General features: G+C 40.4%; 2 protein-coding genes across 5 annotated transcripts in view; one reads left to right on the top strand and one right to left on the bottom strand.

The window, feature by feature from the left end:
• Positions 1-743: 743 nt before the first annotated feature.
• Positions 744-25,879, top strand: aatka (apoptosis-associated tyrosine kinase a). Of its 3 annotated transcripts, XM_072443249.1 has the most exons (15): positions 744-891; positions 981-1,101; positions 11,129-11,262; positions 14,268-14,409; positions 17,164-17,243; positions 17,509-17,627; positions 17,749-17,833; positions 17,918-18,051; positions 18,703-18,787; positions 18,867-18,988; positions 19,104-19,253; positions 19,555-22,492; positions 23,499-23,652; positions 23,720-23,923; positions 24,035-25,879. In XM_072443249.1, exons 2-15 carry the CDS (start codon positions 1,020-1,022, stop codon positions 24,061-24,063), a joined length of 4,458 nt encoding a protein of 1,485 aa, XP_072299350.1. In that variant the 5' UTR covers positions 744-891; positions 981-1,019; the 3' UTR covers positions 24,064-25,879. The 3 variants fall into 3 exon arrangements, with proteins under 3 accessions (XP_072299350.1, XP_072299351.1, XP_072299352.1); XM_072443250.1 differs by lacking the exons at positions 744-891; positions 981-1,101; positions 11,129-11,262; positions 14,268-14,409 and adding an exon at positions 16,511-17,057; XM_072443251.1 differs by lacking the exons at positions 744-891; positions 981-1,101; positions 11,129-11,262; ... (3 more) ...; positions 17,749-17,833; positions 17,918-18,051 and adding an exon at positions 18,128-18,267.
• Positions 25,439-26,897, bottom strand: part of LOC140358415 (BAR/IMD domain-containing adapter protein 2-like) — a 59,149-nt gene continuing 57,690 nt past the window's right edge. For both annotated transcript variants that reach the window (XM_072443252.1, XM_072443253.1), the window contains one exon: positions 25,439-26,763. In XM_072443252.1, coding sequence (XP_072299353.1) covers positions 26,694-26,763 — 70 coding nt within the window. In that variant the 3' untranslated portion in view covers positions 25,439-26,693. The remainder of the gene's footprint in view (positions 26,764-26,897) is intronic.

Raw genomic sequence — 26,897 nt, 5'->3', positions numbered from 1 at the left:
AAGTGTACAAATAAACAATTCAATGACAAATGGTCATAAACCCATCAGATTGCAGATTCAAATTGTTGTCGTCAGATGTTTACCCTGAAAATGCTGCCCTCTAGTGGACAAAGACTTTAAACTCATCATGATAAAAAATACAACATTGTTCAAAATCTACTTACATTTTTGTATTTATAGGGCCAAAAGCTGTCTTATATATACATATATATTATTGTTGTTGTTATTGTTATTATTATTTAACTAATTATTTTAGTTTGAGAAATAAATTCACCAATTAATATTAGTCAATGTAAAATGCATGTATGGGTCACGAGGAGACACCATCAAACACTTCCCAAATCCAAATAGTGTAGTCAGAATACAATCTCCTGAATTAAGTTTACCGTTACCATGACCGGGATTTATGTCGGTGATGGCATGTAACAGGCTAAAGTCATATTTCTGAAACAATAATCTGTTCATCTAGATTAGAAATTGACATTTTTTGTCTCTCTCTGACAAATTACACAAATGCAACTCACCATTAATCACATGGACACGCGCGCGTAAATCCTGCAGCGATATCCGGAAGCGCACAGGATTTTACCTTCAAAGTAAAAGAAAAACCGTCTCAACGTATCGCATTATCTTTTATCTTGAAACGGCAGTTAGAGAAAAGTCTCGGAGTTCATATAAAATTGACAATGGTGCAGTTAGTCGCTTAGTCCGTCAGAGGCAAACCCGACCTGTGATGCTTAATGCGCATCTGTGAGCGCGGATCTTCTCCCAAACACTTCTTCATTAAATCCGACACGTGGGAGGACAACGTGTCTCAGGGACATGGGACCCTCTGTTTTGATCTGTCTCCTCACCAGCTGAAGGTGGTGGACATTTCGGTGGCTCTTTAAGGTGGGGAAACGTGTCCAAACAGCATTTCTTGAGCGTGTGAAAAAGGCGCGCACCAAACTGGGATCTTATTTTGACCCTTTTCTGTCCAGGCTGCAGCTGCTTTAACCGAGGCGCGGAAGAGGAGGAGGATGCTCTATGCTCCACATGTGATTGTCATGTCTTCTGCCTTTTTCAACCCCAGCTTTGCCTTCAGCTCCCACTTTGATACAGGTAACAGCACAAGAAAAAGCCAGTTTATTTGCTGTAATTTATGATGAGATTTGGATTGCCTTCTGTGTCTCATTGGCCTTTTGTGGGTTCATGGTTTTTTGTGTTGTTGTATGCAGCAGTCATTGTTCCCCTGCTCCTGCATGACATGTAACACAGAAAACCCACTGATAGAGACATTTCCCTTGTCTTTGTGTGTATCTGTGCACCTTCTACGTGTGTGGAAGCCTCTCTACATGTGAACAATCTGTACTTGCAGGTGCAATGCATGTCTCACTAAAAGGGGGGTGACCTTCTGACAGCAGTGTGTGGTTGTGTTCTGTGGTGATAAGGCTAGTCCTGGTCTAAATCTGGTGCATGTGTGATGGTTTATCCTTGAAAAAGAGTGTTCCAGGTGCTTCTGCTGCAGTGCTGCAAGACCACGGGTGCAGAGGAGTCGTGGTGGCACTGACAAAGACACTGTGAGGACTTGACTTTAGGCCGATTAAATAAGCGTGTGAGAGTGTAAACAGGAATGAGAGAGTCCCCCCGCACAGGCTGCGGTGTGCCCGGCATACCAATGACACCGAGCCCCAGCATACCTCTCCAGTTACAGCCTGTTTCTGTTCCCTGCACACTTAACACGGGCTCAGGGATTTTTGATATGCCGCTGTGTCCTGGGTTCGTCGCTGTTATCTAGACTCAAGATTGTCAGCAGTTGATTCACAATTTCCCTCTTTATTGATTGACCATGATTTTCAATTTCATTTTGTTGTATTAGAATTAATATCCATTTCCTGAACATAAACAAAACACACATTGTTAATTATCACACACACACACACACACGCAAAAACAGGCTGGTCATTGATGATAAAAAAAAGACGGAATCTTGATTAAAATTACATTATTTGCACAGCCCTACATTCGACCAATCAAATCATCATCTGTCTCATTGCACACTGGCTTTTGTGTGCATGTAACAGAATAATCTTGTCAGCAGTTTATTTTCCCTTGTGTTATAACGGTGTAATTTAATCAAAGAACGCTCAACATAATTAAAAATGATTTGTGTTGCTTTGACTTTCTTTTAGGAAGAAGCAAAATTAAGCAATTTGCCATTTCTTGTAACGACCCCATACTTCAGCTTTATTTATTACTATTCTTTACTCTTTACTGTCAAGTGAAAACGCTGCCAATTTCGGTGGGATTTAGACAGCAGTAACAGCAGCCGTAATGTGTCTCTTGTGGACATTCTTCCTTTTCCTGTGTGCTGCAATATGATACAACTCGCCAGTGCTGTACAGTATCGTTTAATTTAAAGCAATACGCCAACTATAATGTAATGCTGTCTGGACAACAGCCACCATAATGTTTTCCATACATTGCTTAAAACATGACGCAAATATGTAACGTTTGTGTTCAGTGTGGGCACATGCATGTTACGTGAGAAGGTTTGAAGATTGATGATGTCAAAGCGATTTACATTGCAGCCAAGTGCAAGATGTCACCAAACATCTAATACCTTCTTGTAATGGGACAGAGAAGTAATGTTGCCTAGGTGACAGAAAGGGGTGTGTCGGAAGGGGCCAATAATTCGCCTATCGTTCAAACAGCAGGGACACAGAGAAGCCATTTATAGCATACTCAGATCTATATTTACAAACCTGCTAATTTTCACACAGCTGTAATAGTAGCAGTCCTTTCACTCATTCTGCTGTCCTTGGGGCGAGTCTGGTGTGCCCACCACAGTGACATGTGTTCACACATTTGCAGACAAATGAACAAGGAAGGAAGAGGAGGACGCTGCTGTTGTCTTGTGATCCTTATGTAAGACCGCAACATGGATGACCAGGACTGTGTGCACGCATGTGGGGTTCTGCATCATTGACTTATTTTCGGTTCACACCTGGTCATAGCGTCTTCAGCACCAAGGAGAGCTCCGAGTTATCGCGGGCCAGGCGACTGTGCAGGTGATACAACGTTAAAGCTGAAATGTGTGATGGGGCTGATTTCACAATGATGTCGGGCTGGAGTTTGGGTTCACGCCTGTATTTGACTTACTTTGATTTTAACCTACTTTAAATTCAGTTCGTTCCTGTTCACACCAGGTTTAATTGTTCTGGTTTGAAGGTGAACTACGTAACCTTTCTGATGGATTGACTGGTCCGCCACAAGTTTCTCCCTGGAATGTTCCACAGTATGGCTTTATCTATATCAATCTTGAAAACAATTACAGTTGTTTTTTATTGCTCAAAAATACCTTTTAAATTCATGCCTTTTCAGTATGAGCGGCGTCGCCTCTCCACAGAGCTGTCCTGTAACTTGATCTAGACTAAATTGGTTTTAGATTCATTCTAATTTTACTCTTTTTATTATTGATTGTCATTTGTTTTTCCACAGTTGAAATACAATTGTTTTTAGTGACATTTTAGTCCTGTTTATCCCACTGTTTAGTCTAAACCGATGTGCTTAAGCTAAGGTAAACACATCTGATTCTTAACGACATCAAGCTCATGTTTGAAGTAGCATATCGGTGACAGTATTTATGTCTAATAACATTCAAACTCTAGTCTGCGTTTGTTGGTTGTTGATTTTTAACTACAGGTTGTAGCACTGATCTGAAGGGCAGCAGACACAATGCACTGTTCCAAACCGCTGAGCGTGCAGGGCTGTCTGTAATCACTCTCCACTGAGGCCTGGAGGGGGCAGTGCCACCTTCTGCTCCGCTGCTGACCTCGGAGACAGCATAAAATACTGGCTCCACAGTAAAAAGTTTAAAAAAAAACCTGTGTATCGACACACCAAAGATAAACCAACCAACCTGCAATAAGCAAAGCATTTTCACGACAGTATTGGGTCTGTACACGCTAGTCCTTTGCTGTGTATTGATTATTTATAGCACTTCAGTTACATAAATATGCCCCTGGGGAAATTTGAATAAGAATGAAGTGGAGGTAATAACCGCAGCAGGAGAACCAGTTACCACTTTCTGTGCAAAAGGTTCCGTTGGTCCTGTTTTAGTCGATAGAAAATTAAATTATGGATGAAGTAGAGGGATGCAGTCTTAAACACGTTGACATTCACAAACATACTGGAATTCTATTGTGTGTGTCATGAGACTATAATGGCTGAAATGTCGTCTCGAGCACATTTTTTTGCACATCTGGTTATTGTCGGCACATGCAATCCAATTTGTACGTGGCCCAAGGCGTGTCAAGCTACTGCCGATATCGAGGGTGAAAATAAATGATAATTGTGTATGATTAATAGTTGGAAAGAAATACGTTATGGAAAATAAATGGAATTGTTCCGGTCGTTATAAATGGGTTATGGATGCTCTCAACCAACAATTTTGACGTATTTCAGTCCTGATTTAGACCAAGTTTAAATATTCTTCTTTTTTTTCTTCACTTTAGACTTTGTGAATTTAATTGTTGTCTTTGTCTATACTTAATGCAAATACCTGTTGTTTAAAGGCGCAATGGACGATTTTTCGGCGATTTGAGAACGCAGGCGGAAGTGCGCATGCGCACTCCCCCGTGCGGACTGATACAACACACACGTGCGTTTGTTTATTAGCGCAACGGAGCGCATCGCATCTCTCGTCTTCCGTAGATTTCTGTCCACTTCTGCGTCAGCTCGAACTGTCTTTCTCCTTCTTCATTTTGCCCCGTACACTGAGGGAACTATATTATGATAGATCCATGCGCTTAGGCACGCGGAAACATGGGGAGGAGCCTGATGCGGCTGCAGGTGAGCGATAGGTGCGTTTTATGATTGATACGTGGCAGGACAAATGATTTATCCACGCCACGAGGAAATATGATAAAAAAAATTGCTGAAAAAAAATGGTCCATTCCACCTTTAATGGCTGATCTCGCCAGCTCTTGGAAGCTAAGCAGAACAGGGCCTGGTTAGTACGTGGATGGGAGAACAGTGGAACACCAGGTGCCACAGTGGAGCGACAGGAGGAAATGTCATTGTGTCTGTGGCAAGACAATTCACCTAAACTGCTGAGGGATTTTGTGAGCGATTGTGTGAGCGATTGGTGGTGTTGAGGCCAGCTGTGGCTAAAATTTTACCTCCACTGAGGGTAGAGGGAATAACGGACTGTAAAGGGCTTTGAGAGTCATGACAAGACACTATACAACATATAATAATTAATTAATTTATAAGATACATAGATACATATACAGATTCAGACAATATTAAGTAAATCTCCCCAAAATGTGCTACAACTTGCATTTAAATGTCATTGTTGAGGTTCAAATTGCCTTGTCACATATATACAACACTTTGGCGCCATATACTATAAAAACAATATTCCGATAAACGATACAATTTTAGCCAAAGAGTAAACCGCTTTGCAACATAATATCTGCAATAATAAAACTAGTAGATTAGAATAATTAATATGCATTATTTTTCCACACTCTGCAGCTCAAATGTTACAAAATATATGTAAAATGTTCTCTCTAGTGCAAATAAAATGTACAGACAATAGATATTGAATTCCAAAAATGACTATAAAAATGAGTTGATATTTTAATTATTGATTCACATACTGTGCAAAATGTGGATTGGAAATATCACCCTTATTCAATTAGAAAGATTGCATGTCTTAAAAACAGCCAGTGCAATGTGATATAATGTCTAGAGCTGGGTTTCGATTCAAATTTCAAGAATCGATTCGATTCCGATTTTTACGTTTCAAAATCGTTTTTTTCCGATTTCTCAGATCCCATCCGATTCGCTCCGATTTCTATGTGATTTCCGATTCGATCCGATTTCGATTCGATCCGGGGGTTAATGTTATTAAAAATAAAAAATGTATTTGAACCGTTTCCTTCACTTCATGACTGTGTAGAGAAGCAACATATTAAAACTAGTATTATATCAATATTAAACAGCAAATCTTACAAATAAAAAAAAAACGATCTTTGGACGTACAAATCGATAATCGGTCATTAATATGCGAATCGATAAAAAAATCTGAAAATCGATTATTTCAACCCAGCTCTAATAATGTCCGTGTTAGTGTTTCAGTGATCAGTGGTGGTCTGTGTGGCCTGGCCTCCCTCTTCACGATAATGACAGTTATCATGTCTCTGAGGGCCACAACATCCTTTTCTTTTCCCATCTGCACATTGTCACAGTCACACAATTCCTAGGAAAAGACAAAGATGGTGTTAATTGTGGGTAATTGAGACGACGTACCCTAGTGCTCTTCATATTGTGCTATCCTCTTGGAATTTGGTTTCCTCAGTATATTATTTTCACAAAACACTGAGCAAATAATAGATTTAGACACTACTTTACTGAATCACAAGGGCCTTTTTTTGGGTCTCACTAGCTTTATAATGTCTGCAAAATCTGGAACAGAAAAAAAAAAGGGTGCAACAATACAGAGAGTGAGCATTCTCTCCTCAAAGTGATGTTTTAGAAGCAGAAAAGAGGCTAGAAATTAGCGTAGGTTAGTCAAGGGCCAAATAGGTGTGGCAGCTGGCTCAAGAGCACCTCATATTCTACTGCAAGTTTGTTTTGTTTCTTTACCTCAGTGCTGGGTGACTAAATATTATCTCTAAGAGTCTTAACCCTGATGCAGCAGGCAGCTCCCCAAAAGAGGCAGATGGAGGAGCTCTCCATCCCTGCAGCACTGTCCTCATTGTAGAGATATAGTGAGAGTGTATACAATGCTTTCGAGGTAATAAGCTGGAAGAATATGTTGCAAATGTGCAGTATGTATGTTGTGGGAAAAGCATGCTGTATTTAATTGTATTGACTCTGTTGTCCACGTCTCATGTTCTAACCCCTCTTTCCCTCTCGCTGGGTAAAGATGATTTGATTGCAGTGGTGTGGAGTTTGGCCCAGTGCCCACTCTGCAGCCCCTGCAGCAGCTCTCGGATCATACTTGGACAAAACCAACATGGGAGCAGTGCACGTCTGATACTGAAACCTTTCTATCTGAAGCAGCCTCTTTAAAGGTGCACTATGTCACTTTTCTGATGGGGGTCTGCCACCCGATTGTCTTCTTTGCATTTATTCAATTGTAGACATTTTATTGCAAAAAAAACAAACTCTGCACAGAGTTACCTCTTCACAGATCTGACTAACAGCTTGGCCTGTTGGCGTCACCTGCTTGTCTTCATGGAGATAGACAAGTTTAATGCCATACTATGAAACATTCACAAAGCAAAGCAAAACACCATGGAGACAAGCAGGTGGCGGACCCTTCACCAGAAATATTACAGAGAGCACCTTTAACAAGCATGTGTGCTACCTACTCCACCACCGAGCAGCATTAAGCATCTCACTTTTAACTACAGTTGTCTCAAAGCAACAAAAGATAAAACTACACTTTATAAGTGTATTGATCTAATACTTTAGTATATTTTCTTAGCATATTTTATGTTTTATCTAGTTTTAAAAAGTATTCTAAAAATCAAAACAGAAATAGTTTTACTAGTTGAATGATCGAAAAATAATTGCTGGCTAGGCGGCTAATCATTAGTGTTGGCCCAGCTGTAATCAGAAGCTTTCCCTCCTTAAGTGTCTTTCAAATATTTGTCTTGGTGTAAGTCATGTTAGCTCAAATCCTGTCTTTTACCATAGTAACATCAGTATTTGGCTTATTCACTTTGTGTTTTTGAAACATGTTTGTTTTGTATAGATCGATCCAGTTCAGGAGAGAAAAGCCTTTGGCTTCATTTATGACCATCATCAGTCATGCAAAGCTGCACATCCTTATCTCAGACACACAGTTACATTCAGACACGGCTCCGCTCACCTTTCCCCTCTCTGTCCAACGCAACTCCATATTTCTACTCTTATTGCTTTCTGTCACTCGGCCTTCGCTTTTATGCGGCAAGCTCAGCGTTTGCCATCTTTAGGATTTGTAGCTGTGTTGGAAGTGGATCGAAAGGCCGCGTCCAAGGAGATGGAAAGCAATTTGTTCAAAAGTAATGAGCAAAACTGTTGTGTTGTTTTGTTATGCTGTGAGTAAATACAACTTCAATGCAAATGCTAATTCATTTTTAATCTGCAAAAGTCATCTGTGCTTTTTAAATATTTATGCCAGTAATTTGGAGGGAATAAGGATCCATAAACCATGTGACACATTTGGATTATGTAATAATCCCTCTTGATGACAATTTCTTTAGATTTATTATAAAATGTTTTTAGTCTGTACTTATATAGGTAGTAGAGGTGAGGCAATGTTGACCAAAATTAACATCTAATTATTTAGCCACATTTCAGACAATATTAGCCGTTTGTCAGAGTGTCAAATTAAACACAACGTTTAAACATTTTACATAGTTTTATTGTTATCTCTTTTATCTCTCTTGCAAGCTATAGATGATGTACTTGATATTGTTCTAATTTAGCATATCTTAAAACAACAATTTTGGTATTATAAATTCTTGATATTAGGCATTAGGCAATTTTAGTCTTACAAGTGTGAGAAAAACATGATTTAAAATGTGTTCACGATCACCAAGAACACAACCAACCTGTGAAATACTTTCTTTTCTTTGACACTTTACTATTTCTCAAGTTTGTGACCATGTGCTTTATGAATTTGATTATTCTGAAGTAAAAACAAACAAACTTGCCTGATGTAGTTTTATGTATTTCGTTGGATTATAGTGAAGTAAATATTGTCACCTGAATAATATGATCAATTAACCGAATAATCTTGGCATTACTACTATTACTTCTATCTCTGGGTAGTGGTACAAGTGATATCTGTAAAGGTTGTAATAGTTGTATTTAGGGGGTTTTACTTAAGAACAGATTGAGTTAGCGAAAGGGTAAAGTAAGATAACACAAGGTTGATAAAGCAGTCCTCAGAGGATTGAACTAAAGACACAAACTGTTCCCTCAGAACTATTGACTGTCCTCAGAAATATGGCAGATGACTTAATAGGCTCTTTCTCACCTACCTCGTGTGTACTTTCTTATTTGACGAAGCGCCCTTGAATGAGCCGTGAGTCACAGTGACCCCTGATTCAGCTCCTGTCATCTGGCACCATCTGCGCATTTCCCCTGCGCTCGCTTCTTCTGGTCATTTCAATTTTAGACTGGAAGACTCGAAAAAGTTCAGCTGGGGACAGGCTTTTCATACCAAGTACCACCTGAGTAAAATCAGTTCCTTTCAAAGAATTGCTTTTATTTTTGTAGGGTACATGAGTCTGCGTGAGTTTTTCTGGTATTTCTTATCACACATAAATCCTTATTTTACATTTTGTACCATTATAAAACACAATACTAACATTTTTACTGGGATTATAAGGATTTGTCAATCAAAAAAGAAAATATATAGTTGATTCCTTTGTTTGGAGCTGAACAATTTGGGACTAATATCTAATTGCGATCTTTTTCTTCGGACAAAAATGTTTTTAAATAATATTAGGATTCTGTTGAACGCGTTCAGAAGAATTGACAAAAACAATATCAAAAATAAGTGTGTGTGCGGATCTAAAATACGGGGTTTTATGTGGAATAATGCAGAACTTTTTGTTGTTCGTGGAGGACATTATGGTACTTCAAAAATGGCTGTCTTTTTGCGATTATGCCCATTCAACGTAGCCTTTGCGTTTCACCACACTGGCAAAATGACAATCTTAAATGAGTAATATTGAGTGAATAAGCGCTTGAATTAAGTAGTACATCTCATTTGACGGGCTTGAAAACATTTTTTGTCAATGGCAAGAACAACACTACAATGTCTTTATTTGTTTTTCTAAAAATGAGATCCTTTTGCATGAATCTCACTTGAAATATGGTTTTATCTGCAAATCGTGATTCAATACCAAGATAAATATTACTTAATTCAGGCATTTATTCACACTGTAACATAATTAAGATTGTAATGTTTCCAGTGCAGTGTTTGCCTTTTGCTGTACTGATCCCAGTGTACAGTAGTCTCACGTGCTGGTGGCTGCGTGCCCACACACTTTCACACTTGGAACGGTCCATAGCTGCGGTCTGTCCTGTTTGCATTGGCTGTTCGTCTGCTTCTTTGCTCGAAGTTAGAACAGGGGATTCTGAAAGATTCTGGGAACAAAGTGTACTGTTCCTTATTCCTTGGCTCATGTCTGTAGGATCCCGGTTACAGACACACTGCTCAGCCCGTTCTGCAGCCGTTTACATGTGCACCGCAGTAAAGCTTGCACCTGGAGTCTAGGAGGCACGGACAAATCTCAGAGGCAATGTAAAATCATGCTGAAGATTTCCACTAGTATTAGTACCGCACCAGTATTGTCAGTGCTGCTTGTAAGCCCTGCCAGTATTTAATGGGTCTTTTGTAGTATTTGGTGTATGTATGCAAACGATTTACTTAAAGCAAGATCACGATCACTATTCATGTTTTTTCAGTATCTCTGTACAGTCCTGAAGTCTTCTGTTATTTCTGAAGGTTCACTCTTCTCTGAAATCTATGTGTCACTCACTCTGAGCCTTACAGAGACTAACCAATAGGAAGTGTGGTTGGGGAAAGAGTCAGTTTTAGAGCAGAGAGCGACAGTAAGCAAAAATGCAGTGACGCACAATCTGACGATATCACCAAAATAGCAGATTGTCAGAGGGATGAGCTCACAATTTGTTGAATATAGCCATATCGCCCAGCCCTAGTGCAACACCTACATGACTATATTTTAAATGTATAGCCACAGAACCTAATAAAGTACATACAAGTTTTGCGATATTTGCAATAACATTTCATGCTCTGCGGAAGACATACAGTCAGTCGCCAAAATGTTTGCAATCTTTTCAATTTGGTAATTGCTTCCATCGGAGCTATCAAACTTTTTGCCTCCATGATTGAAAGAGCAAAGTGTAGTTAAGCCACAGGGGACCACTTCCTATTCACACGGCGCAGCCAAAGCAGACAATAATAGACTGAGATGAATTCAAATCAGAATCACATGGCTGTTCCTTAAGGCCACTCACGAAATCGTTACAGTTAAACAATATGAACAATAATTGACCTTTATGACACATATTTAGGCGCTGTGCCGTAAGACTTGTTTGTGTGCTTCTTTTGCAGATGGGGCGCCGCTGAGTGAGTTGTCCTGGCCGTCCTCGCTGGCTGTAGTGGCTGTGTCTTTCTCGGGCCTCTTCACCTTCGTCTTCCTGATGCTGGCCTGCCTCTGCTGCAAGAAGGGAGACATCGGGTTCAAGGTGAGCTCACTGCTGCCCTCTGTAGGACTCACTGTCGTCACAATCCCGTCACATTCTGAAGATTTTAGTGATGTATTTTGTTGGCACACTGGATCTGAAATAGTTTATTTGTCAAAGCAATGCTGGCACAATTATCTTTTGTGTTCTGTTGTGGGTGCGTGTTTTAGTCGCCATTGTTGATCAGACATGTTATAAAAACATTCACTCTGCCAAAATGAACATTCAACAAAGTAATAAAAAGGGTTATTAGGAGAAGAAAGTGTCCACGAGAGTCAGTGGTGGAACTGTATGACCAATATGAAAGTGTGATTAGTGTTGTCACGATACTAACATTGAAATTTTGATACTACGGAAGAGTTTTAATAAAAAAAAAAAAAAACAATTTAGGAATTTTTACCAGTATTGTTACGAGATTGAATTGAAGTCTAGTTTTGACACGTAATTAATTAATTAATTAATATCAGAGCTTCGATCTTTAACACTACATTATAAACACAGACATACTAACATAAAGAGGTTTGTGATTATATTACAGGATTCACTCACTATATTTCTTAAATCATGAAACTACAAATAGTAAGACTTCTTGTGTCTTGGCATTCTCATGAACTCATCTTAGTCACATTCAAACCCACATTACAAATGTCCAATTCAATCAAATTTGAGATTTAAAGGAATAATAGAGGATTTTTGGCACGCAATCTGAGTCTCATTTCCTCGTGGCGTGGACAACCAAGTAGTTCTCCCACATGTCAATCATTCCCTGCATGCTACTGCACACCTGTAGCCTCGTTCTAGCTCGTCCTCAGCATAGCAGCACGTTTCCCTGGCTGTGCATGCATGGTTGATATGCCGGTGTGTGTTAAGCAAGTTCCTTCAGTGTGCAGTACAAAAATGACGACAGAGAAAGGCTGTGTTTGAGCTCAGAAGAAATCTGGAGACGAGAGATGCGATACGATCCGTCGCGTTAATAAATAAACGCACGTGTAGCAGCGGGGCTGTTGCGTGCTCGCGCATGAGGTTTGATGGTTGGCGGCGTCTTGGATAGAACAGGAGGGTGGGGGGGTGAGTGCGCATGCGCATCTAAAAAAAACGGACTAACAGTCGCTTGAGTTCTCAAATCGGCAAAAAATCCTCCTATTAATCCTTTAAGAAGCCAAAATGTACTGAAGATGTGCTGTCCGCGTAATACATTATTAAACACTTTAATCTTTATTCATCAATGAGGTGCACTTATTCTTAGTAATTTATTCAAGATTGTGTTAATAATGCCGTCTACTTTCTTGTTCTGACATTGTGGTTTGGTAAATTGATCCTGAAGCTTTGATGTTGTCAGACTGCCATCTTCATCACCACAAACACTCTTTTTCCTCTCTCTATAAGCTCAGACCAGCCTGTCAGTAAGCTCTGTGCGTTGCTCCATCGAAAAAAAAAGAAAACATGATACCTGTGATACCTTTCCATTGTGGTGCTCTTATTGAAGTGTATGTGGTGTGGTGGAGGCCGTGGGTATTAAATGCTTTCAAACTGAAGGGTCTCAGGAGAGCAGTGCAGAGCTGACTCAGAGCCAGGTGCTGCCTTTCACACAGCTCTGAGGCGGCGAGTGGCAGATGAAAAACACACACTCTTAACCCATTCCTTAAGCACCCTGGAAGTGTTTTAGTACGCTAATTATAAGATTCAAGTCTAATCACATCTTACTCTGTCTCTTGTTAGTGAATGCTAAAATGCTAAAATGGCTTTCAATGAACAGCATTTAAGAGAAGTAACAGAAAGAGATTTTTGTGATACAGCCCTTTTCTTTTCACATTTTCAACATTCAACAACAAAAACAAGAAAAATAAAAAAAGAAAGAAGAAAGTGTAGGCTCACAAAAATCAAGTCGGTCAAATTTGAGACATGGCACTTTTCAATAGACTGACTCAAAAGGACTAGTTAAGATGACTTCCATGTGCACAGTGAAAAGTACAAGGCACACTTAAGTTAAAATACTTGCTATTATCTTTTTGGCTTGCACATTCAACTCCACATTATGTTGGTGGTTCAAACCTGCTCAGACCAGTGCATGTCTCTAGATGTACGTGATATTGACAAAAATGAATATCTCAATATTTGCTTAGGTCAATTCAACAAAGATTTCTTTAAATTGTTTTATTATCAGACCAAATTTCAGTGTTTGCAAAATTAATAAATACAAGTGCTTCTTATTCTTTTTGTAGAATTTTTATAAATTACATACTATTGATATTCAAATTTTGCATATCTTGAAATCAACATTCACAATATTATTATCTACATTTCAATATATTGCCCGCCTCTTGTCAGTGGCTGATGGCACAGATTGGCAGCTACACTTGTGTCAGTTTAGCCAAAGCTATTATTACTGTTAACTCATACTGATACTAAACAATTACATTTTTAAACCAAAATTGACCACCAAAACCAACTGTGACTGACAACACTCTAGCTTTTAGGAAACATGTCATGTTTTTTGCAGTACATTATCTATTCATGGTTGCGTATGAAATGTGAAATGTAAAATGCAGTATAATGTGTACTATAGAGTATACCATCATCCAACTACACAAGTGCACAAAGAAACGCATGCTTGGGAGTAAGCAGCTGTTTACATTAGTGTGCGTCCCACAGTGTACCCACAGTCACAGCACAATGCCACTCACAACATACATGATTTATCTGTGGTGGTAGGTGGGCGTGTCCTGTGTGTGTGTGGATGCCTGTACAGTCCAGCCATTGTTTCCCACTCGGCGTCAGCAGTGAGACAGCTGTGAGTGAGTGACTAATGCAGTGTGTGTGTGTGTGCGTGCATGTGTGTGTGTGCGTACGGGTGTGTGTGTGTGCGTGTGTGTGTGTGTGTGTCTGCGTACGTGTGCGCGTGTGTGCGTGTGTGTGTGTGTGTGTGCGTGTGTGCGTGCGTGTGTGCGTGTGTGTGTGTGTGTGTGTGCGTGTGTGCGTGTGTGTGTGTGTGTGTGTGTCCACTCCAGGAGTTTGAAAACACTGAGGGAGAGGACTACCAGGCAGATCTGTCCGGACTGACCTCGCCTTCGTCCCATAATGGTCCGGAGGTCTACATCCTGCCCCTCACCGAGGTGTCACTGCCAGTGGCCAAGCAGCCCGGGCGATCCAGTAAGAAAGACACAACATATTTCAACATTATTTATATTCACGACATTTTTATCAAATCAAACTAAGAATGAATCAGAACATGAATTGAATATTTTGAAGGTAAAATATATATATATGTATATTGGGCCCTGCGACAAGTTGGCCACTGTCCAGGGTGTACCCCGCCTAAGGCCCGAAGTCACTGGGATAGGCTCCAGTCACCCGCGACCCCAAAAGGGAACAAGCGGTAGAAAATGGATGGATGGATGGATATGTATATTGACGAATGTACATACGTATTTATGTATAAGAACCTGCCAAAATGATTGTAGCTGGTTTATTAATTAAAACCAAGTATTGAAGCATTATTAAATGATTAATAAACACTACACCATTATACTTTTCTACTTTTGGAATTCAATGTGCATTAAATTCACGTCACTGGAATCAAAGCTAATGAAGTGAGATTTGAAGAGATTTAAACAGGGCTATTGCATTTCCTTCATTTTCATGGACATAGGTATTGCTGCCTGGTCTGACATATTGCATGTTTTATTTGTCGAGGGGTTCACACTGTTAAAACCTAGATTCCAGAGTTGTTTTTCTACTCTCTCGTGTAGGGGACAAGCAACAATTACGTAACATTTTGGACCAACTGCTGTGCATTAACTGGGACGAGTATTGTATAGCAAAAGTTAGTACCGGTAATTAATCATCACATGTGCTTTTTGATTTGATATTCTGGTATGTTTTATTATTGTTCATTGTTTTATGTTGCACCGAATCACCAAAGCAAGTTCCTATGTTGTTCATTACAATGGCAATAAACCTTTTCTGATTCTGACATTAAATAAAGAAGTTTTTTTATATTATTCCATTATAGTATATTATTATAATTTCTTCAGCTTTTAGACAGAGCACAGCCTGTTCTTTGGTTCACTCTGCTTTTTACACTGTGTCCATTTGAGTAAGTGTGGGGATCCTCCTTCTGCTCCCTGCATGACTCACTGTGCTGTGCTGAGGTGGGTGGGACTTAGGACGGTCCATAGTGCTTCAGGACGTACTCGCTGGCAGCCATTGGAGAGGGCTACGCCGAGCTCTCATCCTCTCAACCAATCAGGAGTCATTGCTCTTTCTTGCATAGTTACGGCACTCTGATTGGCCCAGGTGTTGCAAGGGCATGCATTCTGGGAGCACAGAGAGTGGTACTTTTGTGAGACAAAAGATATGCATGCATTGCAATGAAAAGAGAACTATGTTATTCACAAGTAGAGGTATATTTACATGGCCATGACTATGTTAAATGCCAATTGCTTAGTACTGGCAATCGATATATATTGGACACAAGAGAGTCAATGAAGCAACCCAAGCTCTTTCACTCATAGGTTATCATTATAGTTCTGATCCCACTGTAGTAAATATGATGACAAATGAGTCACAAGTAAAAGACAGGAAGCAAGTATCATCCACGTTACGTAAAAGTAAGTGTAAGTGTAGTTTGAAAGTATAAATCTGTCACTGTAATCTTATAATGATGTGATGTTATTCAGTTTATTGTGTAAACTTAAGTTATCAAACCCAAAATGCATGATGGATGAAAGCCTGTATTTATAATGTTTGATTGTATGAGCCCATCATTTAACTATATCAATGCATAGAGTGGGTTAGGGAATGCTCACTCACACATTCCGCATTTGGAATAATTCTCCATTTGGTAGGGTCGCTCAGAGAAGTGTGGGCTTGTAATCACCGTGACAACCTCTGACTAGCGTTCCAGTAGAAAATGGGCCTTATGTCCCCTCCACAGTGTGTGTATGTGTGTGTGTTTGGTACCAGCACAAACAGTGTGAGTGTGTGAGTGAGTGGGGCCCAACAATGGCTCTGATTTAGGCTGATGGCCCAGTGGGTGACCATAAGGCTGCCTTGAATTGTCCGTGGAACGCACCAGAGGAGGAATGGCATTATGGGCAGAAGACAGTGCAGGGTTTGTGAGAAAATGAGGAGACACAGAATGGGGCGGGTGGTGGCATGCACCAGGACCTTGACGAGGGGAGGGGAGTGCAAGATAGTGAGTATGACAGAGGTCTTTTCTGCATCTGACAGTGCAGGGTTTGTGTCCTGTTTGGCTGAGGAATGTGGCTGTCCTGGTGACAGGGGGGCATTATGTGGGCCTTATGTCACTGCTGGGTGTCTTGAGGCTGCACTCTGAGCGGAGCGTCAAATAGCACAGGACTAACATACGTGACGGTCACTCTGGGTCCCAGAGCAGGGCAGCACATCTCTGCTGTGTCTTTGCTTCAGAATGAGCCTGACAGAATGTGGATATGTGCATTGGCTCAACAGCTGGAGACAGTGAGTGTTTGTGTGCAAACCGGCTGGAGGATGAGCCGTGTGCGGACCACAGAGGCGACATGGTGAGCTTGTTCAGCTGTGTGAGGGCTCCCAGGGTTCAATCCTGCCGACTCTCTCACACACACAATGAGGCTGAGGTGGCTGGGGCCAGGGCCTTGGGCACTTGGTTCTCACACTCTCAACCTGTGCTTCATCCCTACATGGGACCGGCTCTCATGGGACAGTATCTGTCACTGTGCTCAGAGTGGCTGGCCGCTCTTCTGCTCCATCATCACCACCACCATCATTTCCACTCTGAACTATGAAGATCCATGGAGGTAAAGATTGTGTGCAAAACTGTGTGGGAAAATCGGTTGAGTCAATTTTCTTTGCCTTTTAAACATACTTAAATCCTCCTGTTCTGTCACTTCTGCCTGTGTTTAGTCCAGATGCTGAAATCTTCAGAGCTGGGTCGTCATAGCCTTCTTTATCTAAAAGAGCTTGGTGATGGCTGGTTTGGAAAGGTAAATCACTCTAAACATTTCTTTGCAGTTCTTATGTATCATGGAGTGAAGACTGTTCATAGTGATGTTATTAATAGTGAGACATATCTGCAGTTATGGACACATTTTACTCACATTTCTTACTTTTCACACAAAACTATTTGTTATTTATTATCACTATTCATGTACACTAATCCAATCTCACGAGAATATCTGTTAAGTGGCTTTACTGATTAATTGATTGATTGATTGATTGATTGAGTGATTACTGGTGTTCTTTGGTTAGGTTTTGCTGGGTGAAGTCAATGCGGGCCTCAGCACCACCCAGGTGGTGGTTAAGGAGCTCAAGGCCAGTGCCAGTGTCCAGGAGCAGACGCAGTTTCTGGAGGAGGTTCAACCATATCGGTAAGTTTAACACTATGCTAACAGCTATTTATTCTGTATGTATGATCTAACATGACCATTATGTGCAGTGGTCAACTATGTACGGTATTTATTTCCTGATTTGACTCCTTCCTGTTTATAGTGTTCAGCACCCGGCTCTGCTCATGTGTCTGGCACAATGCACAGAGGTCACTCCTTATCTGCTGGTCATGGAGTTTTGTCCTCTGGTACGAGTCTTAAAAAACGATTGCTATTAGTTCAATTTAGCTTGAATTTTGTATTTATTTATTTCTATTTAATGTGAAATTTAGGGCGATCTGAAGAACTACTTCCGCAGCTGTCAGGGAGCAGACTTCGAGACCCCTGACCCCTTGATCCTTCAAAAGATGGTGTGTGACATTGCCTCGGGACTCCTCCATCTTCACAAACACAACTTTATTCACAGGTAACACTCACTATATTTAGTATTCCTTCATCTTGCTGACTTAAATTCTTTTATTTGGCAATTACACCACCTGCTGGCCACTCTCTACAACAACATCCTGGTGCTGCTTGAGTAATTGAAAAAAACTCCAGCATCAGTGATTTTGTTGCTGTGGGTGAGCCCTTGTCTTGTGATCTCAGCCACCTGATGCAGAGAAATGGATTAGTCAATGTGAGGGTGAGAAGTTGTTTGTTGTTACAAAGTTAAAATAAGCTATTTCAATCCCAAATGTGTAAAAATTGAGCCAAAAAATGAATGAATGAAATAAAGCCATTTACTTTACTTCTGTTATTATACATTGCACCAGAAAACTTAATTAGTCCTTGCCAGGCCAAGTTACAGGTCAGGTTTGTGGAGAGGCAAGTCCGCTGACAGAAAGAATGCATGTTTTTACAGTTGTTTTAGTGCAATAATAACAGCCATAATAAAATAAAGGGTTTTATTTTAGTTTTTTTTTTTTGGCTGAAACCTTACATGGTTGACCTTTCATAATAATAATACTAATAATGTAACAAAAAGTGCACGTTAAGATACTTTAAATGTATTTTGAAATCGTTTAACTTGTTATGAAATTGTTTTACACATTGGTGGAAAATATTTTACTCCCAACAGTGACCTAGCTCTCAGAAACTGCCTGCTAACCTCAGAAATGTCAGTAAAGATAGGGGACTATGGCCTTTCTCACAGCCGATATAAGGTAAGCTGCCCTCACTGTTTCACAGCTAGAACAACCATTTAATATAAATGCTTATTTCTCCCCGTCATTCACTTCGTAGGAAGATTATTACATAACTCAAGATCAGATTTGGGTGCCTCTTCGATGGATTGCTCCAGAGCTCATAGATGAAGTTCATGGAAATCTGCTGGTTGTTGACCAAACTAAAAACAGCAATGTATGGTGAGTAAAAACATACTATGGTGATAATTGCACTGAAGCAACATTAAAGTAAATGCTTCAGAATGTATAATTTATGTATAAGTAATTAAGGTCACTATTAAATATCATATTACAGGTCTCTGGGCGTGACCATGTGGGAACTTTTTGAGTTGGGAAATCAGCCCTACAGAGAGTTCTCGGACCGACAGGTGCTGACATATGCTGTGAAGGAGGAGCAGCTAAAACTACCCAAACCACACATTCAATTTCCCCTGTCAGAGCGCTGGTCAGTTTGTGTTTTAATTTATTTTTACAGATCTGATTCGGTGTACTTTGTCTACCTAGTTTTGTCTATAGTGACTGAAGGTTCCCATTTGTCAAACAATTGTCCCAAAGCCAACTATTTTCAAACCCAGACGTAAAAGCATTTACACTGCATGAGTTTGAGACACCAATGAGTATAAGTGCTGACCCAAAACAATCTGCTGGTTTCATTAATCATGCACAAAAATCAATTGTTCTTCTCTGTGAAATTGCTGTGTGCAATGTTTGAGGACAAAACAAAGTTTTTGCTTTTTACTGTGTAGGTATGAGGTGATGCAGTTCTGCTGGCTGCAGCCTGAACTCCGACCCAGCAGTGAGGAGGTGCACCTTCTCGTCACTTACCTGTGTGCCAAAGGCTCCAGTGAAGCAGAGGAAGATTTTCAACAGCGCTGGAATGCACTGAGACCCAATTTACTGGGTAGCAACACCCACACCTCTTCAGCTGCTCTGGTCCTCACCCCCACACCTTTAGAACAGACTCAGGTGGAGCTGGCCTTCCCCCTCCTCGAACATTTCAATGACAACTTCCACTCTGACTCCGGAGACGACCTGCTGACTGTTACTGAGACCAGTCACGGGCTCAACTTTGAGTACAAATGGGAACAGGCCCGAGCGGAGCAGCCATACTGCTCATCATTCACCAGTGGGCCACTTGGACAGGGAAACCCACATTATCAAGACATTTACTATTCATCTAGAGAAAGCACATGCAGAGGGGATAGTCCCACTTACTATGAACCAGAGCACCCAGGTGTGGTCCCAGTTCTGAGCGCTCACAGCCCCTCTGTAAGCAGCGAGTACTACATTCGCATTGAGGAGCCAGTAGACTGTAATATCACTCTTGATGACAGCATAGTAGACTACAGCCCTGGCCCTGAAGCTTGCAGTGTGTCCCCTGAAATCACCGCATGCAAGGCACAGTCCAGTTCTTACTGGTCCACAGCAAATAACTTCAAATCAACCTTTTATGATTCAGATTCAAGTCCTACTGTTCAGCTAGCTATGGAACCATTGCTGAGGAAAAACTCAAACTCCAGCCCAAACGATGAATGTAGCTCACACCACATCTCATCCAGTGTTGCCTACAGGGAACAGCAGCCTTGCCACTCCGATGAAGACGTATCACCAGAGTCAAGAACACAATGTGTGCGTCCCATTGAGCGATTAGAAGCTCCTATCAATATTTCAGTAGCCGTTAGCAGCCCTAGTTTGGGTTTCTGTGACCCCTATTTAGAAGCAAGTAACAGTTATTCTATGGATCCCCTTCAAAAAACAATCCCAGTTGTAAACCACATTAGCATTGATGTGGAGTCTGATGATGGCATTTTAATGGGTAGACGGAACAGCAGGGAGATAAACAATGATGACCTTTTCTCAGAAGCAGAGGCCGCTAATTGGACATCAAACCACTCGGCAAACAACAACAGCCTTGGTATTGATGTTCGGCACACAGGGAGTGGTCGCGACAACTATCTAGACCTCCAGTATCATGTCAATACAACAGACATTTGGTCCTTATCTAAAGCCACCACTAGAACTTTTGTTAGCTCCAAGTCTAGTGGCCCATTAGATGTAGAAAGGCGAAACCCGGGTAGAGTAGATTCATACATTCACCTGCATCGCGAAGAACTGAAGCAACCTCAAATGGGCACAAGTGCATATAATCTTAAGAGTGGCAAGGACACACATTCAAAGTCCTCTTGCTGTAGTGACCGACTGTACTCTGAACCTCAAATTATCCCCGAAACATCCTTCATAAAATCCCCATCATCTGCCCAAGTGGAGAAACAAAGAATCTGGGATGGTGCAAGTCTAGAAGAGAGCAAGAGAGAATTAGATCGTGGGGTTGGGGTTTCTACTACTTTGGTTGGACTTGGCGACTACAGCGAGGATGAAGATGATGACTTGACATATATCACTGCAGGCATTTTTGCAGACTTTAACCTTGACTATGCCAATCTTGAAGAAGAAGAGCTTAGTCCAATAAAAAACACGAGTGGCACCCCTGGTTCAGTAGATACTCTTAACCTGTCATCCTCCATGGAACAAGCCTTCAGTCCTGACAACTTTAACATGCCCATTCTGCCCAAATCTCTGGACAGCGGCTACGACACAGAAAATCATGAATCCCCAAAGTTCCAGTTCAAAGATGACCCGAGTCTTCACAGTGGTGAGGACTTTGTTTTGCAAATGGGACTAGATCAAGAGCTGTCCTCAATCACCTCAGACATACAGTTGAAAGCTCTGTCAGACAAAAACTCATACCGAGATTCGGCGTATTTTTCCGACTATGAAAATGAAAGAAGTCCGCATGAAGACGGAAGCAGGTTCTTTTCAAACACTGAAAGAACACACCTCATTAAAGATGCTGTCAAATTCAATGATGATTTACGACACGCCAAAACTCATTTCGATGTTGAAGTCAGTAATAAACAACATACAACTCCAGGGTTGTCCATGTTGTCGCCCTTTCCTCCTGAGATGGGTGGGTGTCTGACCAAAGAATCCGCCCCTGCAGATGAGGAACTTGGATTGGAAACAGAGCAAAGTGCAGAAGAACTGCCCTCAGAGCTAAGTTCTTCTGTATCCGAACCATCTTCATCAGTTCAAGAAGGTTCGTCCAGTCAGGAAGAAAACAGAAAAACAGGGAATTCACTACCAGACAACAACCCCCAGCAGTCAAACTGTACTTTGAATGAAGACGGTCCAACTGAAAACACAGACGGCTCTACAGAAGATGAGGAGATGCCAGAAATCAGTAACATCGGTAAAGAAGAGGAGAGAGCAAACTTGACCATAAACGAAGACGATTTCGAAGACATAGACGCCGATTCCCAAGACAGTCTTTGCGAAGAGTCTTCCAACTGCCGCGCCACCTCGTCCTCTTCCTCCTCCCTGTTAGAACTGTGCGGCGAGGACGCAAGAGCGCCCCTCGAGGAGGCGGAGGACGAGTACGACTCAGATGACAGCGAGTCCGATGAAGAACTGAGAACGTACAACATCCAGGAGGAAGACAGCGAGGAGAGTGAGGATGATTTCAGCGCAGTGCCGGTGGTGGTGAGCGACTGCAGCAGAGCCAGACACCTGCGGAGCCTCCTGAAGATGCCCTCGCTGCTCACGGAGTCCCTCTGCGAGGAGCTGGACAAGAAGAAGAAAGCCGTGTCCTTCTATGATGATGTCACCGTGTTCCTCTTTGATCAGGTACGCGGAAAAATATTAAAAGGCGCATATGTAACTTTTCTGGTGTGGGGACTTCTACCTGCTCGTCTTCATGGAAATGTTGTTGCTTTGTCTGGATAGAATGTTTAACAGAACGGCATTAAAGTGATCGACAAGCTGGTGAAGTTGAAGGTTAGATCTGTGGAGAGGTGGCACTGAACCCAGTAATAATGCTTTTTTTTTCCTCTCGAATGGTTAAGGCACCAGCACACAAGCCAGGCTCCTTTCTATGTCATCCTCATTCAGCAGTCCTGGCTAATAAAAAAAAAAATCATAAATGTTTGCATGTTTTTTAAAGTATTTTGAGCTATAGAAACATAAATGCTAGCTACATACTGTATGTTTAATGCCATACTGTGAATATTCCAGGTAAAACAATAACAGATCCATAGAGACAAGAATGTGATTAAGTTACACAATGCACCTTTAAACTTAATTGTATTTATATCTATGTTTTTTTATATAAACAAAACAAAGAACATGACACAGAGAGGGAGCAATTCACAGAAAACATCCACTTAGTCCTCTATGTTTAGTCAGGCATATCTGTCCCATATCTGTTGAATTGATCTATTTTCAAATTGTCCGAATGTGGAATCCATTTTTTTGTGAGGACATTTTTCCCTTCTGCCAAGAGTGTGCTCCAACTATATCCACTGATGTTTCCATGGCGGGAGTTTTCGAGGCCCAAATACATAGTTCTGAAATAGAGTGGGATGGTGATGTTCTGAACTGTCTGTAGTACTATATTAACCTCAAAGCAACAAGACAGTCCCAAAACACATGGTAATGGTGTGTCTCCTGGCAACCTGGCAACAATTCTTCCCCTGGAGTGTCTTCCAAGTCATTTGTTTACTGTTTCAGATCAAAAGATAGTGTGTATACTAATTTCTTTCTTATTTTTTCAAAGAAAAGAAAAAATTCTTGAACTAAGAGTGTCATTTTTTTTAATCAATTCTTTTTACTAAGCCATTCCCTTGTCTTTCAGGAAAGCCCAACAGGAGAACTTTCTGATTACACATTTTCCACTGAAGCAGAATCACCAGAAGAAGAACAACTTCCTATTCACCAGCCGCTACAAGACCCCGGGACTCCAACTGCCAATGCTCTCGAATCGACCGAAGAAATCAACTATGACGAAAGTGGGTTGCAACATGTAAACAGTTGTATGTATTGAACGTTTTAATGGTTGTTATTTCAATCATTTAGGGGAAACAAAAGAATTGGAAGACGATGACCTGTGTGAGCCAAACTTGCCTTCACCCAATGGCCACGCAGAGACCCTTTCCTCACCTGTGTCCAGTCCCAAAAGTCCAGAATCTCCCAAACCTGCTTCTGTGGCACTTAATCGTTTTATGGTCTCACGATTCTCAATCACACACGTCGCCGATTCCAACACAAGCTCAGTAACAGGTACAAGTATATCAAATATTTTCCATTTACAATATCTGTTAAGTATGACTTCATATCGTTGCTTGATTTAAATCCATCATGTAAACACTAATTCTTACATTTAATTTCCAGAAACCGTCGATGACCGCCCAAAAAACTGAGCCAAGTGTGAGAGCGGGAAAATCCAGGATGTTCTCATTTCAGAAAACATCATTATTCTGTCTAAATGTTTTACAGTTTTATTTTGAACTGGCTTGTAGAATCTGTCCCCTTTATGAGAGTGCCTCATACTGTAGTGACCACTGTCGAGAGGATTCACACACTTCAGAGGTTGTTTTCGGTTATAAAAGAAAAAATGCAATTCTTTACAGTTCTCAGAAAACAACGTAGTGCATAGTTGTTTTAGCAGTGAAAAAAAATGAACAATATTTCTAGATGCTCCCGTCATAGGCTGCCTTTGTTTTTTTATACGCTTTATCCATCCATTTTCTCTGTGAGTAAGAGAACATTGCCTCAAACTAGAAAAACCCATGAAATGTTCATCATGGATCACAGTGTGAGATCTAATTGGACAGTTGGAAGTTTTGAGTAGAAATGAAATTACAATACCACCCTTATAATAGGCTGAATTACTTAAAATACTTGTATTCTTTTTTTGTCTCAAGCTGTGGGCCTGGCACCGTAAAAGCTGTAAAAAATTTTTTTACAGTAACAAACATTGAAAATCTTTCCTGACGACTCTTTTACAAGTCGTTTTATCTTAATGTGGCAATGTTTAACTTGCGGTTAAACCAATAGTTAAAGATATGTTCTTTCTGAGATCACAATTTGGTAATCATTGCCCTTATTCAATTGTATTAAAACTCCATCAATCAATGTAGCCATTATTTAATGAAACATTCAAGGTCTTTTTTCCAAGATATTAGCGATAAACTATGCTTTCATTGCCACTTTTCACCGCATTAAAGGATGACAGCGCAACTAATACACTGAACAGGCCAGTATTAAACTGAACTATGAACAGTTTTATGTTCCTCATACAGATGTATTCTATAATTTCATATGCTGAATGCTAGGTCTGAGGTGTTCAAAAGGTAAATGTACTGTAATGTTTGAATGTTACATTGACGTAGCGAGTAGCTTGAACTTGAACTACTACAGCTGTATTAGCAACTCTCTCGTCGTCTCTAGTCAACTATAGGATCGACTTTTGTATATCCATGTAAAAGAGTGCAATTTTGGATAATTTATTTCCAATCTAATTTCCAAAGAGATTCTAAAACAGCCCATTGGATGAAATGGCTGACCACTCAAGAGAAGATGAGGCGAGTTGATTTACGTGCTGTGAGTAAAATGACGCTGTCTCCATTTCTTCTCAATCATGGCTGTTGTACTGTCACAATAAAAGACAAATACTTTTCACTTCCTGCTCATTTGATTTTCAATTTCCCCTGTACTTTGATTTGGAATCTTCTTTTAACATAGACATTATTTAAAGGGTAATCTATTCAGTTGATACTTGACACCACACAAACACACAGATATATGACATTTGTAGCCATAGACATTTATTGTAGACAGATAAATTTAGACTGTACAGTACAGATATGAAACAGTTAAAAACATCTGAAAGCAAAAAGCAGGACATCTTATAAAAAGCGGTTTTAATTTTATGTGCTACTGGTTATAGCAGGATCATATTGCTCAGCATGTGCAGAAGATACAAGTGATGACTCTCCCAAATGTTTAACACTGAGAAAAAGATCAAATTACATAATACTGAATCTTATCAGTAAGCTACCACTCCCACAAAACTAACCACCCCATGTTCATAGATAATTACTGCAAGCATGGAGCATTTTTAAAAAGAGCAAAAGATAAACTATACTTTCTGTTGTGTTGTAGTTGGATTATGCAAAAAAAAGAAAACAAAATATAATTTACAGTAAAAGAACTAACATTTAAATTAAAAAAAAAGATGCAGATGGCTTTAAACCCGGTTAAAAAAATAATCTGGTTTGAAGCTGCATTCTGTAAGTCAAAGGCACAGTTCCCGCATTGGGTATACTGTATCACAATATCGTAAATGCATTAAGTGAGATCACTTAACAAAATTGTACATTTTAATTGCTTAGTAGCAGAAAGATTTCCCAAACGCCATTTATACAGTGTCTAGTAATTGTAAAATATGACCATTAGAAGGGCAGTTGATTGTAATGCTCTAGCATCACTACCATAGAATCTAGTGGCTTCTTTAATCCATAATAAAAAGTAGAAAAAGTACACTGATATAGCATTATGATCACCTGCCCCAATGAACAGTATTCTATTGAATTATTTTTAGTTTTTGAAAAAACAAAAAAAATCAACAACTCAGTAATTTGAGCTCCAAACCAATCCCAAAACACATTTGCTGTTGTTACTTCTGCACTCTTCTGTCAAATACCACTTTGAGAACACACCATGAGGACAAAAAGTTTGTCAAGCAAACACCATTTGTCACATGGTCAAACTAATTTAAATGCCTAAGTCTAAGTTACCACATGGAATAACTCAAGAGTGCTTTAATAATATTTGTTATTCCATTTATCTGTGGTCATAATGTTCTGCCTCATCCATGTATACTTGTATTAACATGGTACACATTTTTTTGTATTATATATTATTTGTTTTGACTGTGGGATTGGTTTTGAGTGACTGTAAAGAAACTATTCTTTAAAACACACCTCACTTTCTCCTGCTCTTTTCTAGAGAAATGCCCACCAGGGAACATTACAGAATAGCGGGCCGATTAGTAGAAGATGGGTGCAGATCGTTCGTCATTGAAGGCAGACCGGAGGTACAACTCCAGAGCTCGTTCACTGTGGGGAGAGTAGGGGTGGGGTTAGGGACAGTTACCATGACCTCATCATATAGTATTGCCTAATAGCTATGTAGCCACACCCCAAAAGCTCAACAGGAAAATGTATTGTGCAATTGTGAATGTGAGCAAGCT

This window comes from Eucyclogobius newberryi, unplaced genomic scaffold (genome assembly GCF_026437365.1).
Source record: "Eucyclogobius newberryi isolate DKJ021-1_F unplaced genomic scaffold, fEucNew1.0.hap1 SCAF_13, whole genome shotgun sequence".
Taxonomy (NCBI): domain Eukaryota; kingdom Metazoa; phylum Chordata; class Actinopteri; order Gobiiformes; family Gobiidae; genus Eucyclogobius; species Eucyclogobius newberryi.
Note: the sequence above shows the minus strand (reverse complement) of the source record. Positions and strands in the feature narration are given on the sequence as shown.

Coding starts and splice junctions, on each gene's coding strand:
- aatka (XM_072443249.1), top strand. CDS start 1,020: ATGCTCTATGCTCCACATGTGATTGTCATGTCTTCTGCCTTTTTCAAC. Junction 17,834..17,917: donor TCATGGAGTTTTGTCCTCTG/GTACGAGTCTTA, acceptor TGTGAAATTTAG/GGCGATCTGAAGAACTACTT. Junction 19,254..19,554: donor TTTCCCCTGTCAGAGCGCTG/GTCAGTTTGTGT, acceptor TTTACTGTGTAG/GTATGAGGTGATGCAGTTCT.